Raw genomic sequence first — 14,029 nt, forward strand, 5'->3', positions numbered from 1 at the left:
GTTCTAATTTATGTATGTGTATACATCTCAAGTAAATTTTCCAACTCTTTTATGTAAATCCTAACAAAAATCCCATAGGATGGGTACTCTACCATACACATTTTATAGATAAGAAAACAAGCGAGAGAAGTCACTCATCCACAGATACACTGGCACAAGTAGCTGAAGTAGGATACAAATCTACCTGACGCGGAAAGCCTACCACATGACGTAGATGTGTCCCTTAGCCCATGCACTCACAACTGTCCTCCATTTTTCTCAAGGCCTGAAGACTCAAATGTCTTCTTTCAAATATCATCCATATGAACTACCAATTTCTGAAGCTGGGTGATGGCTACATGGGGTTCACTGTATTATTCTGCCTGCTTTAATAAAAAGTTAAGATCACAGCCCAGGGGAGTAGTTTCAGCAACTTTTTTGTTTCCCTTTCAAAAGAAGCTCTGATCTAAAAATTGGGATTTTTCTGGGAAGCACTAATCTATACTACATGAGATAGTTCTCCACTTCCCAAAAAATAAAAAAAATAGGTTTTATTTAGCAGGGATTATCACACAGCAAGTAGTTGCTAACCAAAGCTTACACGGTTACTAAAAATAAAATTATTTTCATGCTAAGAAAATCTGTTTATGCTCTACAGGTACCTAAAGCATGACAGAGTACCCAACCACAATTGGTGGACTCCCACATGGGTTACACCCTTGAGTATCTACCCCACTCAGAGGACTCATTTAAGATTTCAAATGGAGGGCAAGTGTTGTGGTATGGGGGGGTAAGGGCAATGATTCTGAGTCCTGGCTGTTCCACTTTTGATCCACCTCCCTGCTAATGTGCCTGGGAAAGCAGTAGAGGGTGGCCAAAGCCCTTGGGCCCCTGCATCCACGTGAAAAACCCGGAAGAAGCTCCTGGCTCTGGACTGGCTCAGCTCTGGCTGTTATGGCCATTTGGGGAGTGAACCAGTGGATAGAATAGCTCTCTGTCTCTCCTAACTCTTCCTTTCAAGTAAATCTTTTAAAAAAATTTCAAATGGAGAAAATGAGGCAGAAATTTGATTACATACATACAACCAACTTTCAGTTAAAGAGAGCTATGTAATTTTGAAGCTTCCTTCTAACTCAACCAAGGAACAGTCAATATTAGAAAACTTTATTCAACTATTGAATAAATTATTCTTAATCTATTTCTCAAAAACTTCCACTGGCTCCCTGTTATGAACAGAATAAAGTTCAAACACCTTGACTTAAGGATTCAAGGTCTAAGCCCCACTCCACCTATGCACATTATCCTCAGTAAACTCAGTGGAATCTCGGGCTTAAGCCAGGGAACTGTATTTACTGCAACCACAGAGTCCATCTCCATCTTGTCCTCAAGCCTTCAGTACCTCACGTTCTTTTCCCTTCTAAAATGCCTTCCCTTTTCCTCTCTGCCTACAGCAGTACTATGTATCATCTAGGGGAATCGTTCCTCGTCTTTTCCTCCTCTTCAATCTAATAACCTTTGCAAATCCGATGAGTTATAAAGCCATTTCTCACACAATCTCACATAGGAAATGCTGTACAGAATGATTTCAGGGAATTTACAGATTGTAAAGCCAGGAACCTCAGGTACAAACTTTCTCTATGAGCGAAGAGCTGCAGACAGGCTCACTGCCAAGTCTAACATACAAGGTACTTCAAAATGTGGGAAAATGGGACTAAAAGCTAAGTTTATTTTAGTGCAAAAATTTTTGAAATCCATGAGTAATACTTTTCATAATATGCATTTTCCAAGATGAACTCTTTGAAGAGATGTATATATCCCTTATCTATATTCACTTCTCTAAACCTGTACACTTAGAGAGGTTATAGGGAAAGGCTTCGTGGAAAAAGTAGAGGTCAAGTTGAGCCTTGAAGCGCTGACAGGGTTTACACGTGCCGAATTTCAGAAGGGCATTCCAGCAGGAGGACAGTGTGAGAAAGTGGAGAAGTTCATCAAGTATATTCAGAAATCAGTTGATGGCTAAGTTACCTCATTACCCATGAGCATATGTACCACTTACCATATTATATTGTAATTATCTGTTGATGTATCTACTTTCCCCACTGGCAGGTTTGTGCTAAGCACCTAGCGCAGTAGCACCTGCATAAATTGTATGAAAAAATGCCTATTGAACATGTGAATGTTGAAAAGGTGAAATGACAGGTTGGAGCATAGAATGCTTGTGACATCACAAGACTTTAGGAAACATGTTTCAAAATTCAGAGTTAGAGATTGTAAGAAGTTATATTCATTATCTGCATCTTGTCATTAGAGCAGTTTCCTTTAGGACTGCTATCAGTCAATTCTGTTAGCTAAGTTTCTAGAAATACTTTCACTTAATGACAAATATGCTTCATTAAAATATTCTACTGTCAACACTTTTCTAAAATTCATACTGATGTCATTCTAACTCATTTGTATTAATGTGCTCAGAAAACTAATTTTAATTGTATTAAAAAAGTATGTATCATGTTTAGAAGGATAAATGAATACAGTGGAGAAAAATATAAAATGTATAGTCAGGGTGCTCTTTTCACTTCTAGTATTTCGACAAAGTTTATATGAGGTGCTATGTTTTAATTATAATTGCATTTGAAGATGCTGGTGAACCTATGGGATTTGCACATGTGAGAAAAATAAAGCAAATTATTCTGACAAGTACTGAAGGCAAAAATCCTGCTTGTACTGTTTTAAGAACAACCCAAATAAACCCCAAAACTCTACAGGAACAGAATCTGAAAGAAAAGCAAATGGCCCAGACAGCCAATGTCCCCACCCCCCTCGTCAGTATTCCCCTCCAGGTCACTTACGGTTGGGATTGCAGTGGTGCAGCTGACTCTTCTGAGCCGTCTCTGCATCAGGTCATGCTCCATACCGTTAACTTCAGCCTTCAACCGCTCTAGCTCCTCTTTCTCAAGTTTCAACTGCTTTGCTAACCTCTCCATCCTTGCTCGCTGATGTAACAGCAAGGCTATAGCATTACAGATAAAGTCAATGCAGAGAGTAATGTTGAACAAGTGACTGGAAATTTACTATATGCATTGCTAATGTATAAAAGACTCATCCAATCTGGAGGCTGGCATTTACTCACATGTCTAACACTGCCGCTCTGCCTCCACACGTGATTTAATTTAGCTTTTTCTATTGCTACCCAAATGACATAACCTATACATCCCTCTTGTTTTGTTACACTAAGTTTCCCTAAGAATCTAACTATACTTGTGTGTTTTAAACAGGTTAAATAACAGGAATGTTATTAAAATTATAATTATTTCCCTTCTTAAATATTAAAATACCAAACCACATATTATTTACATATTAAAAGAATTCTAGATTATCAGGTATCTGGAAAGTTTGAAGAGACTTTTTAAAAACTAATATTTAGTTAGGTCTACTATTAGCTAATCCAATAATGTTCTTTGTTACCCATTCCATTTCTCACATATTACTTGCAAATATCATTATGCCCTTCAGGCTATCATCTTTAGGAAAGTTTCTAATTTGATGAACTTCAGTCCACCCTCTATGAACCTCTCTTTTCCTACTCTATGGTTTGTATTTTTGATGGATTCTGTTTCTCCTACCTCTATTTTTTTTCCCAATGTACATGCTACCTAAAAAATTAGGTCACCACTATCATGCCTACACTTTCATATTTTAAAACAAAGTCCACAGATAATTCTGAAGCATTAATCTCATTCTTAATACAATGCTACTGCCCGACTGTCAAAAATAGTAAACACTGACTTAAAAGTAAACAGCTAATACAATTTATTTTGAGTAACAGACTGCCACTTTACCACAAAGATTACATTTAATAGAGCTACGAATTTACCTTGTGTATACGCATAGTCGTCTGATCCAGAACTAGTGCTCCTCTGATACTTATGGCTTCCCTTTTCTCCCCCAGAGCCTGGTATCACTGAAATGGGCTGAATAGGTTCTGGTGCTGCAGAGCGCTCTTCTTGGTCCACTAAATTTAGAAGATTTTCAGTCGTTGTTCGGCCTACCGTGATTTTAAAAACTGTAGTTGGGTTTGGTATCACCCGAGGAGACGGCGATGGAGCACATGAAGGTCCAGTTGGCTGTGTATATGTAATATACACAGGATTAACACTAAACGGAGGTTTTGGTTGACTAGGTATCCCTCTTGAAGGAGAACTTGAAGGTGGCGTGGTGGCTGTGTACAGTGAGTGCTGATTCCGAGGAGACGGTTGATTACTGATGGGTGAAGGACTCCTAGTAATCGCTGTCCCAGGTCTTTGAGAAGGTTCAACTGTAATTTCTATCTTCTTCATAGAACCTTTGGGTAAGCTAGACGCTGTGTATGGGAGATAGGCTACTGAATGACTTCCCTGTTTCTGATAGCTAGGAGGTCCTTGTTGATATGGATGGGGTGGAGTAGTTGAAGGACTAGGTGGCATAAAGACGTGGGAGCTTGGGTGGCCCAACTGGGAAGGTTGCACTTGATGCTGTGGCGAGCTGAAGGGTGAAGGACACTGAGAAGGAGGTGGGGAATGGTAGGCAGATTGAGGGATCTGCTGTTGTTTGGGAGAATACTGAGAAGGCTGATAGTTTTGTTGGTGTGGATAAACAGGTAAAGGACGTTGGCTATAATGAGGCACTGGGCCCTGTGGTGAGGACTGCCATGGCGTATTCTGAGGAGTTTGTCTTCCTGATGAACTCTGAGATGTCTGTCTAATATAAATAGAACCAGGTGACCCATAGAGATTGCTCGGAATTTGTGGAAGAATCTGTAAAGCTCTGGGTACAGTCTGTCCAGAAGGGAGATTCTGGGATACTGTAACAGTAATTGGATTTGTACTATACCGAGGTATGTGCATGTAGGAAGGAGGCGGTGGTGGTGGTGGTGAAGGCCCTTGCATAGCAGATGGATTCATTGCTGTTTGCATGGAAGATGGCTGTTGAGGTGGCTGTGAAGGAGGAGTAGCTGCACTTCTGTTTTGTTCATTCATAAAAAATGGATTGTAGTTGGGAGTAGCAGCCACAACAGCTGGAGCTGAGTGTGGTTCCTGAACTAAACATATCAGCTGTTTACCTGCTGTATGCTGTGGATCAATATGTCCATCACTTGAGCTGTGTACCAGTGTTCTACCACCATTAAGTTGAGCTCCATCTCCTGGGTGGTAGCTACTAGGAGAATGGATACCCAGGTTAATATGCAAAAGACGATTTCTATTCATCCTATTGTCATCTGGACTATGGTATTCCATATATAAGTATTTGCTACTCTCCTGGGAAAGGGCTCGGCAACAGGCTTCAAGATTGTTGTTATTCTAGAGGAGAAAAATGGTAAAAGTAACATGGGTAAGATTAACAAATCTCAATATTGGAAGTCAGGTTTTGCCAAAGAGTTATGCAAGTCTATTTTCATAGAATAAGCAGAGAATGATATTTTAACCACAAAAGACTTCATGATCGTCTATCCTGAAAAGGAGATCCCAAACAGTTCAGATTATTTTATTAAAAATTGAGCTCACACTATTAATACTACTGCTACTGCTACTGCTACAGAAATGTAAAGTACCTACTAATGAACATTGTGATTCAACCCAAGTTTTCTGACTCCAAATCCAGGACTCATTTTATACTTGCTGCATCTCAACAAATTAAAATGCTGGGCTAATCTTGGATTCACCACAATTGCTGCAATATATAAGTAATACCCATCATTAATATTTAAACTGATAAACATGAAAATAACCATGCTTTAGCTATCAAAAGGCATAGAAACCACAAAAGGAGAAAAAATTATAACAAAATTCTGAGAGCTAAAACAATAAAAATGCTAAAGCAGCCTTCACCTTTGTTTTACTGTAACTTATTCCTATACAACTTAAGCTGTCTGTATCATTATGAAAGATTTAAGCAAAACAAATTGCTAAAAAAAACTTCCTACTTGGAACTATGGCTCTATGATTTTGCTAGAGTTATGGATGGTAACTTACCATAAAACCTGACCTCAACTGCCTTAATGAAATTCATCCAGAGTCCCACAGACTTCAAAATTTTTACCCACTGAAAGGTCGCTTGGTATACTTTCAAAATTATTAAAGGGGTTGAATTTTTGATTTATACACACTCATAAAAATAGTAATAGCAAGCTGACCTGTGAAAAGTTCCAATCAAAAGTAACAAAACTAACTACATTTTAAAGATATTATAAAGCAGTTTTCCCTTGAAATACAGAGTTCTGAACTATTTTACTGGTATAAAACATATTATTCACTGGCTTTGAAACAATCCACAAGGGTTTCTCAAGTATGAGTTTCTCTATATAAGCATACAACAGATCTACCCACACATACATATTACTATACATTTATTTTAGAAAAAAAGTATATTTTCTATAAAAATTAAGCATCTAACTTTTGCAAATAACCAAAGAATAATGTTAGATCAAAAATGGGACACAGAATTCAGAGTCGAGCGAACTCTTAAGTTCAGCTACTCCAACTCAACTCATATTTACAGATGAGAATCCTCAAGAGATGCCTTGAAAGTTACATGGTTAGACATCAGGCATTTAACTAGTTAACTAGAGAGCTAGTTCTAGATTTGTGGTCTCCTGAGTCCCAGTGCTCTTTCCACACAGTAATTTCAAGGGAGAGGACATCTGGCCAAAAGGCCATTACTAAACTGGAACTGCAGGAAGTTAAAAAAAAATCACTCAAGCAAACCTTTGCAAAACGAATTCTCAGAAAATCGAACTGGCTTTATCAAAACTCCATAGATAATTTTATTCTTTTCCTTATATAAAGCTTTGGATAATAGAACACTTAAAACTACTTTCTGAATCTATAGAAAGAAGTATTACTTGAAGTTTAAGAAAATAGAACTCAAAGATCTGACTTTTTCTTATCATGCTAAGCAAGGGAAATAAGCTAGACATTAAAAGCAAATTTAGAACCAAACCATCCAGATTAACTGCCAAGTAGAATGTGTCACTGACAGATATTAAGTGAAACATGAAAATCAAGTATTTCCTTCAAGTACTTTATAAACCTATGAATTGGGGAGAACATACATATATTTGATATTTCCATTAATAATCCTGAAATTTCATGCATGTTATAGTGACAAGTGGGGTAAATTTTCCTATGAAGAAAAATTTCAAACCACAAGTACGAGATATTTATCCTTATGGTACCATTGTAAAAAGAACACCACAAGAAGAGATCCAGATGTCATATTTGAGTTAATGTTTTTAAAAAGGAAAAAAATGATTACAATTTGTCAAACAGTAAATATAAAACATAATTCAAAATTGTTTAGCTAGAGAAATCGATCTGAACTGTTAAGATTATATATAAACACTATTGAAGGAACTGTGGCCAGAAAGCATCATACTCCCAAAAAGTGATCAAAATGGAAGGATGATAGTCCAGAGAGAGGCCTGAAGGATTATGTATTAAATGCAATCTACTAAATTTCATATATTGTAATATGAACAAAGAAATGTTCCAGAGCCAGTAGGTAGTTAATTTCCTTACCACTATATTCTGCTAATCCCAAAGGAAGAAAAAAGTGAGACATGAGACAAAGTAACAACAAATGTTCACTGAACTGAATGAGGTTTCATTTCCTCATTTATTTAAGTAGCCAAGAAAATTCGGGAATTAAGGGCTAAATAAAATAAAACAAGGTCAGAATTTGGTGGTGCCCTAGGGATACAGGCTAGGTAGGGTACTAGTTAGTGAAAAAATGAGCTAAGAGACTGTCAGCTGTCTTCTTGTCACAGCCCTGCACTGGTAAAAACTGCAGCCCCTTCAATGTGGGTTTGGCACACTCACTTTCCCATGATGCACCTGAGCCTGCTCCATCATGCACAAGACACCATGATGACAGCGTGTATGCTGAGCTCTATGTGGAGACGCCACGAAACCTTCCCAGAGATTACCACGGGCACTGAACCCCACTCAAACTCTGTCCATTTATATATTCAAGAAGGGTACCACCCTCTACCTATCAAAAGGGGAAACCAAACTTGGGAGGGGGTGGCAATTCTCCTTCATGAGGTTGTGTGCACTCACCTCTAAATATGTACTATCTCTTTAAATAAATTCCCCCATTATTGCATTTTATCTATGTCTCTACTTTGATTTCAACTATTATGTTGAGACAAGAACTTGAAATAAATCCAGCTGGGGACACCCAAGGCTATACTCCAGAACTCCAAGATGGAAGAGGAAGATGACTATTAGTAAGTGGTTTAAAACAGAAGCCTCACTCTTGCTTGTTTTTGTTTTACCATAGATCAAGATAGGGCTAAAGAGCTGAGATTCAGAATGTGTTAGAAAAACAAAGCTCTAACATAAAAATCATAAACCTAAAGGCCCACATCTAGAAAAGGGCTCACAAACAATGGCAGCACCTCTCTTACCACCATTGCTCTGTGTGGATCTCCATTAGTCATTGACCTCACCTCTATGCAAGTTTACTTTTTTTTTTTTTAAGGGATAAGCTATTTTTTCAAAGATTAATTTATTTATTTGAAAGTTACACAGAGAGAGAAAGAGAGGCAAAGAGAGGTCTTCCATCCTCTGGTTCACTCCTCAACTGGCCACAATGGCCAGAACAGTGACGATCCGAAGCCAGGAGCTTCTTCCGGCTCTCCCATGTGGGTGCAGGGGCCCAAGGACTTGGGCCATCTTCCACTGCTTTCCCAGGCCACGGCAGAGAGCTGGATCAGAAGTGGAACAGCCGGGACACGAACCAGCGCCCATATGGGATGCCGGGACTGCAGGTTCTATCTTGAACTACTCACACACTGCAGGAAGGGGGAGTTTGAATATAAGTACTGACTATGAGGAAGACCAGTGGGCAGGGAAGTGCCATAACCCAAAACACAGTAGGATCCAGTGAAGGATGAGAGAAAATGTCTACAACATGAGGCTGTAGAGTAGTATAGGCCTGGCTGTCTATTGCTACTTGTGTGGCAATAGACAGATGAAAGGTGTATTTAAGTGTAAGAAAACAAGACTAAGGGCATGTGAATGGACTAAAGAAAGTGGGTTTACAAACTAGAAAACCAGTAAGAAAGGAGTGAAGTAATCTACAGACTTTTCAAAATAGTCTCAAAAGTGTATGATCTAAGAAATTAAAATGATACTCAAAATTCAGCTCTAAGGAACTGGGGACTTATGTCGCTGCTTAAAAAACTCAAGAAGCACAATGTAAGAAGTTTTTTTTTTCCTTTCTCTAAAAGATTTTGCTCTTTTCTCAAAATCAGTGGTTCTCGAGGACTGGCACTGTGCTTTAGCGGGTTAAGCTGCCACCTGCAGTGCCGACATCCCATATGGGTGCCGGTTCGAGATCCGGCTGCTCCACTTCCAATCCAGCTCTCTGCTATGGCCTGGGAAAACAGTGGAAGCTGGCCCAAGTCCTTGGGCCCCTGCACCCACGTGGGATACCTGGAAGAAGCTCCTGGCTCCTGGCTTTGGTTGAGTGCAGCTCCGGCCATTGCGGCCAATTGGTGAGTGAACCAGTGGATGGAAGACCTCTCTCTCTCTGCCTCTCCTTCTAGCTCTGTGTAAATCTTTCTAATAAATAAATAAATCTTAAAAAAAAAATCAGTGGTTCTCAATGGAAAGAGATTGGCTGTTATAGTCCATTTGGCAATGCCAGTTGTCACAACTTTGAGGATACTGTGAAACAGCCTAGAATGCTCGAGGCAGACCCTTACGATACAAAATTATCTAGCCTAAAATGTCGGCAGCACCAAGGCTGAGATAACTTGCTCTAAATGCTTCCCTCACACCTCCACACATAGACATAACTCAGTTCTAGTCACCACAACACAAAGCCATAAGGAAAAATAAAACTTAGTAACCACTATCATTGGCAAGTAATTTACCTGTAACATGCACTGAGACACCACAACCTCTGGAATCTCAGGGAAACGCTGTCGGAGATCATGGAGAACCTGAATATCAAGCTGTGGATTGCTTTGCGCCATGCCAGAGCAAATAGTGGTCAAGTTTCTCTTAGGAAATGGATGTTAACCGGCTTTCCAAAAGTAATGAACTTCCAATACCACAGTCATTTTCTATTAAGAGAAAAGAAAAGTTTGGGTTAATCCTAATAACATATTTTACTTTATTCAAACAGACACTATCTACATGTTAAACTATAGAAATCTAAAATAAGCATAACTAATTCCAAGGTTGGAAAACTGACAATTCGATTTAGCAAAAGACTCTTGTGATAAGAGTATCCAAGGTTTAAAAACAAAAAGCCAAAACCAAAAATCAACCAAAAATTTCAGTTCCATTTTAGTATTTTTTAAAAAGCAGATTAAAAGCCAGCGCCATGGCTCACTAGGCTAATCCTCCGCCTTGCAGCACCGGCACACCAGGTTCTAGTCCCGGTCGGGGCGCTGGATTCTGTCCCGGTTGCCCCTCTTCCAGGCCAGCTCTCTGCTGTGGCCAGGGAGTGCAGTGGAGGATGGCCCAGGTGCTTGGGCCCTGCACCCCATGGGAGACCAGGAGAAGCACCTGGCTCCTGCCTTCGGATCAGCGCGGTGCGCCGGCCGCGGCAGCCATTGGAGGGTGAACCAACGGCAAAGGAAGACCTTTCTCTCTGTCTCTCTCTCTCTCTCACTGTCCACTCTGCCTGTCAAAAAAAAAAAGCAGATTAAAAAATAGAGAGTATTATAATTTGGCAACCCTTATTTTCCTTCTTTGCCAAATCATACTTATGCATTAATAATCACTCATTTTCACAAGTGCTATCACCTCACTCCTCTAAAGCAGAGTCATAATTTTGGTGTCTAGAATAAGAAAATAAAGATCTGACAATTAACACCCAAAGCATGCTTGTCCTGTTTGCCTACATGTATTCTGTACTTTAAAGCCAAAGAGTGAATATAAAGTCTCAGTAAAAGAAACTCAATACCTAAATGAAATAAATGGACAAATATGGAAATGTAAAATCCTTCGTTTTAAAAAATAATGCTATATCACTTCTCCGCCTTTTGGCTAAGATCAAGTGTAAAAAATAATGCCGGTGGTTCATCATTAGCGACACCTGCTGAGGTAGGCATTCATCTTGTCATGATGCCACTGATGCAATGGCAGGATTTAGGGGCACAGTTTGAATAGGCAAACTGACCCTCAATTGCCCCAATACTGGTCAAGTTTAGCACCCACCTAAATAAGGCAATTAGTAAAGCAAAAATGTATCATAAGTCAACTGTCAGTATCAATGGTCAATCAACCAATCCACTTCTTAATCTATATTTACTGTTTTTAAAGGTAGAAAAAAAGGAGTGTATACCATACAGCCTCATAAGATTCCTGCTGTGTTCATTCGCAAAAAGATATTTGGCCAAGCCAAATATCTCAAAGAATGAGATGTGAACACATGCATCTTCAAAGGACGCAAAGAAATCATAAGATACAACATCTAAATCTCACTTAAGGGATAATCATCCCACACCAAATTTTGTTTCTTACAAAGAACTACAATACAAAGAACTACAGAGATTTTAAATGCAAAAAATGTCTAAGGAAAATAATGAATTACTTTTGCTGGTTTATGTTTTAGTAGTTAATTAAAAATAAAAACCATATCATCTCAAATCATTAAGAGTAGAAATATCCTTTTGTATGCAATCTGTCAACTTTTACTAGGCATCCAGTTTTCTCTCCCTTCTGCCAAATCAAGGCTGTTAAGGAGTTATAGGTACCTTAGGGTCTGCCACAAAGCCCCTATGTTTAAGACTCTGCCTGATCAGAGGTAATAAAAAAAAAAAAAACATCAAAAGAGCTACTGAGATTTGTTTTCAAGATTTCCAAACATCAATATGGAAGATGTCTAAAAAACATGAGGAAAAATGTGTGAGAAAACAGACTGATTTTTGATTTGCACACATGTAATAAGAGAACTTGAAAATGGAATTAAGTACCTTTAGTGCCACTGTCATCACACAGTAGGTTAAGCTGCCTCTTGTGATGCTGGGATCCCAAATCAGGGTACTGGTTTCAGTTCTGGCTGCTCTGCTTCCTATCCAGCTCCCTGCTAATGCACCTGGGAAAGCAGCAGAAGGCAGCCCAAGTGCTTGGGTTCTTGCCATCCATGTGGGACATCAGGATGGAGTTCCTGCCTCCTGGCTTTGGCCTGGAGCAGATCTGCCTGTTGTAGCCATTTGTGGACTGAACCAGGGAGAGATTCTCTCTCTCTCCCCTACCCTCCCTCCTTCTCTGTCTCTTCCTGCCACTCTGCCTTTCAAATAAAAAAATCTTTTTTAAAAGTGTATTTTGATGCAAAAAATTTTGAAATCCAGTTTTTCATAATATGCATATTCCATGAACTTTCTGAAGACCCCTCATATGCATAATTTCAAAAAAAATTTTGCACCAAAATAAACTTTTGTCTTATAATTCCACTTTCCACAGGCTTTTTGAATCACGAACAAAGACTTGATGGCCTCCCTAAACCATTCTGCTCCTTGCAATTCACTCATTAGTCTACTTTGATCTGGTTTGTATCATCGTTCCACTGAAATATTCTCTGCTGCTAAATCCAGAGGATATCTGTCCCATGCCTCCTGGCTTCTGCAGCATCTGACACTACTGAACACTTGTTCGTTTTTGCAATGCACTATCTCTTCTCAGCCTCTGATACCTCACACTAGCCTGTGATGAGCATTCCTCTAACTTCTCTTGCCATTTTAAGGTGGGCATTTCCCTGTGTTCTGTGTCCTCAGCTGCCTCCCCTTCTCATTCTACCCCTTTTGCCCAGTGATCACATCCACTGGTAAGAATTCATCACGTAAAGACTGCTGATTCCCAAATCGGTACCTTAAGCAAAATGTTATCTCCCTGACTCCAGACACATAACCAACTACCTTCTACACAGCACCATCTGGATATGCCCAATGATATCAAGTATGTCCTAAAGGGAACTCATCTCACCACACCCCTTCCCCAAATGTTCTCTTCCCTACATGAATGTTACCAGTATTCACTTAGGTAACTAAGCTAGAAACTAGGCTTGACTTCTCATTTTTGCACAACCAGCTAAACAGTGTGTGAAATTAAATGAACCTTGCTTTTCACACTATTTCTGCCACTTATTAGCCTCCAGGAAAAGACACCCAATTCTTAGACCATAGAAGCTTCACCTGTAAGATCTAACAGTAGGGCTCAGTGCTCTTGCATAGTAGATTAAGCCTCTGCCTGCTGCACTGGTATCCCAAATGGGTGCCAGTTTCGAGTCCCGGCTGTTCCTCTTCCAATCCACCTCTCTGCTAATGGCCTGGGAAAGCAGTGGAAGATGGCCCAACTGCTTGGGCCGCTGCACCCACGTAGGAGACCCAGAAGAAGTTCCTAGCTCCTGGCTTTGGATCAGCTCAGCTCCAGCCATTGCAGCCATTTGGGGGAGGGAATGAGCAGATGGAAGACCTCCCTCAGTCTCTCCTCCTCTCTAACTCTGCCTCTCAAATAGATAAATAAATCTTTAAAAATTGTAATAATAGTGTTGTATAAAATTTAAGTGACAACATGTAGTAAGTTAGGAAGCATTACTTTATTATTCAGGACACATCTGAGTATTGCACTCATCAACCTTTTTTAGTAGCTATTTGCTAATCTTCCTGCCTCTGGTCTTTGCCTTCCTCTACACCACAGAACATTTGTTTTTTAAGATGCAAATCTCATCATGTCCTCTTCACTCTCTGCATTCTAACCAAATAGAACCGCATGTGTTCCTGTGCATGGATATCCCATTTTGTATCCTCTCAAAGCATCAGTCCATGAGCACCCATCCACCAGAGATAGTTTCTATCTTCTCTCACACCTCCCTGCTTCCCCCGAGTCTTACTGATTCTGTACATGTCAATATGGTGGTATCCCTTTTAAGGAGGCTTCCAATGATCCCTCTCCCCCAGGTCCTGCTGCCAGGCCTTTCCTCTCTCTACACTGGATAGCAGACCTGCCACTAGGCTGCCACAGCAGGCTGTGCTTATCCTCATGGAAGCACTAAGCATATT

General features: G+C 39.7%; 1 protein-coding gene across 9 annotated transcripts in view; it reads right to left on the reverse strand.

Moving 5' to 3' along the window:
- Positions 1–14,029, reverse strand: part of TAB3 (TGF-beta activated kinase 1 (MAP3K7) binding protein 3) — a 79,432-nt gene that overhangs the window by 22,727 nt on the left and 42,676 nt on the right. For 8 of the 9 annotated variants that reach the window (XR_011385692.1, XR_001795464.3, XM_017349837.3 and 5 more), the window contains 3 exons: positions 9,893–10,084; positions 3,851–5,312; positions 2,826–2,986 (listed from right to left, as the gene is read on the reverse strand). Coding sequence is in view for 7 of the 9 variants with exons in the window: in XM_017349837.3 (XP_017205326.1) it covers positions 2,826–2,986; positions 3,851–5,312; positions 9,893–9,994 (1,725 nt within the window). In the remaining 2 variants the exon portion in view is untranslated. Of the gene's footprint in view, positions 1–2,825; positions 2,987–3,850; positions 5,313–5,567; positions 5,683–9,892; positions 10,085–14,029 lie in introns of those variants that run through there. The other variant, XM_070067424.1, reaches the window with a different exon arrangement.

Source organism: Oryctolagus cuniculus, chromosome X (assembly GCF_964237555.1).
Source record: "Oryctolagus cuniculus chromosome X, mOryCun1.1, whole genome shotgun sequence".
Taxonomy (NCBI): Eukaryota; Metazoa; Chordata; class Mammalia; order Lagomorpha; family Leporidae; genus Oryctolagus; species Oryctolagus cuniculus.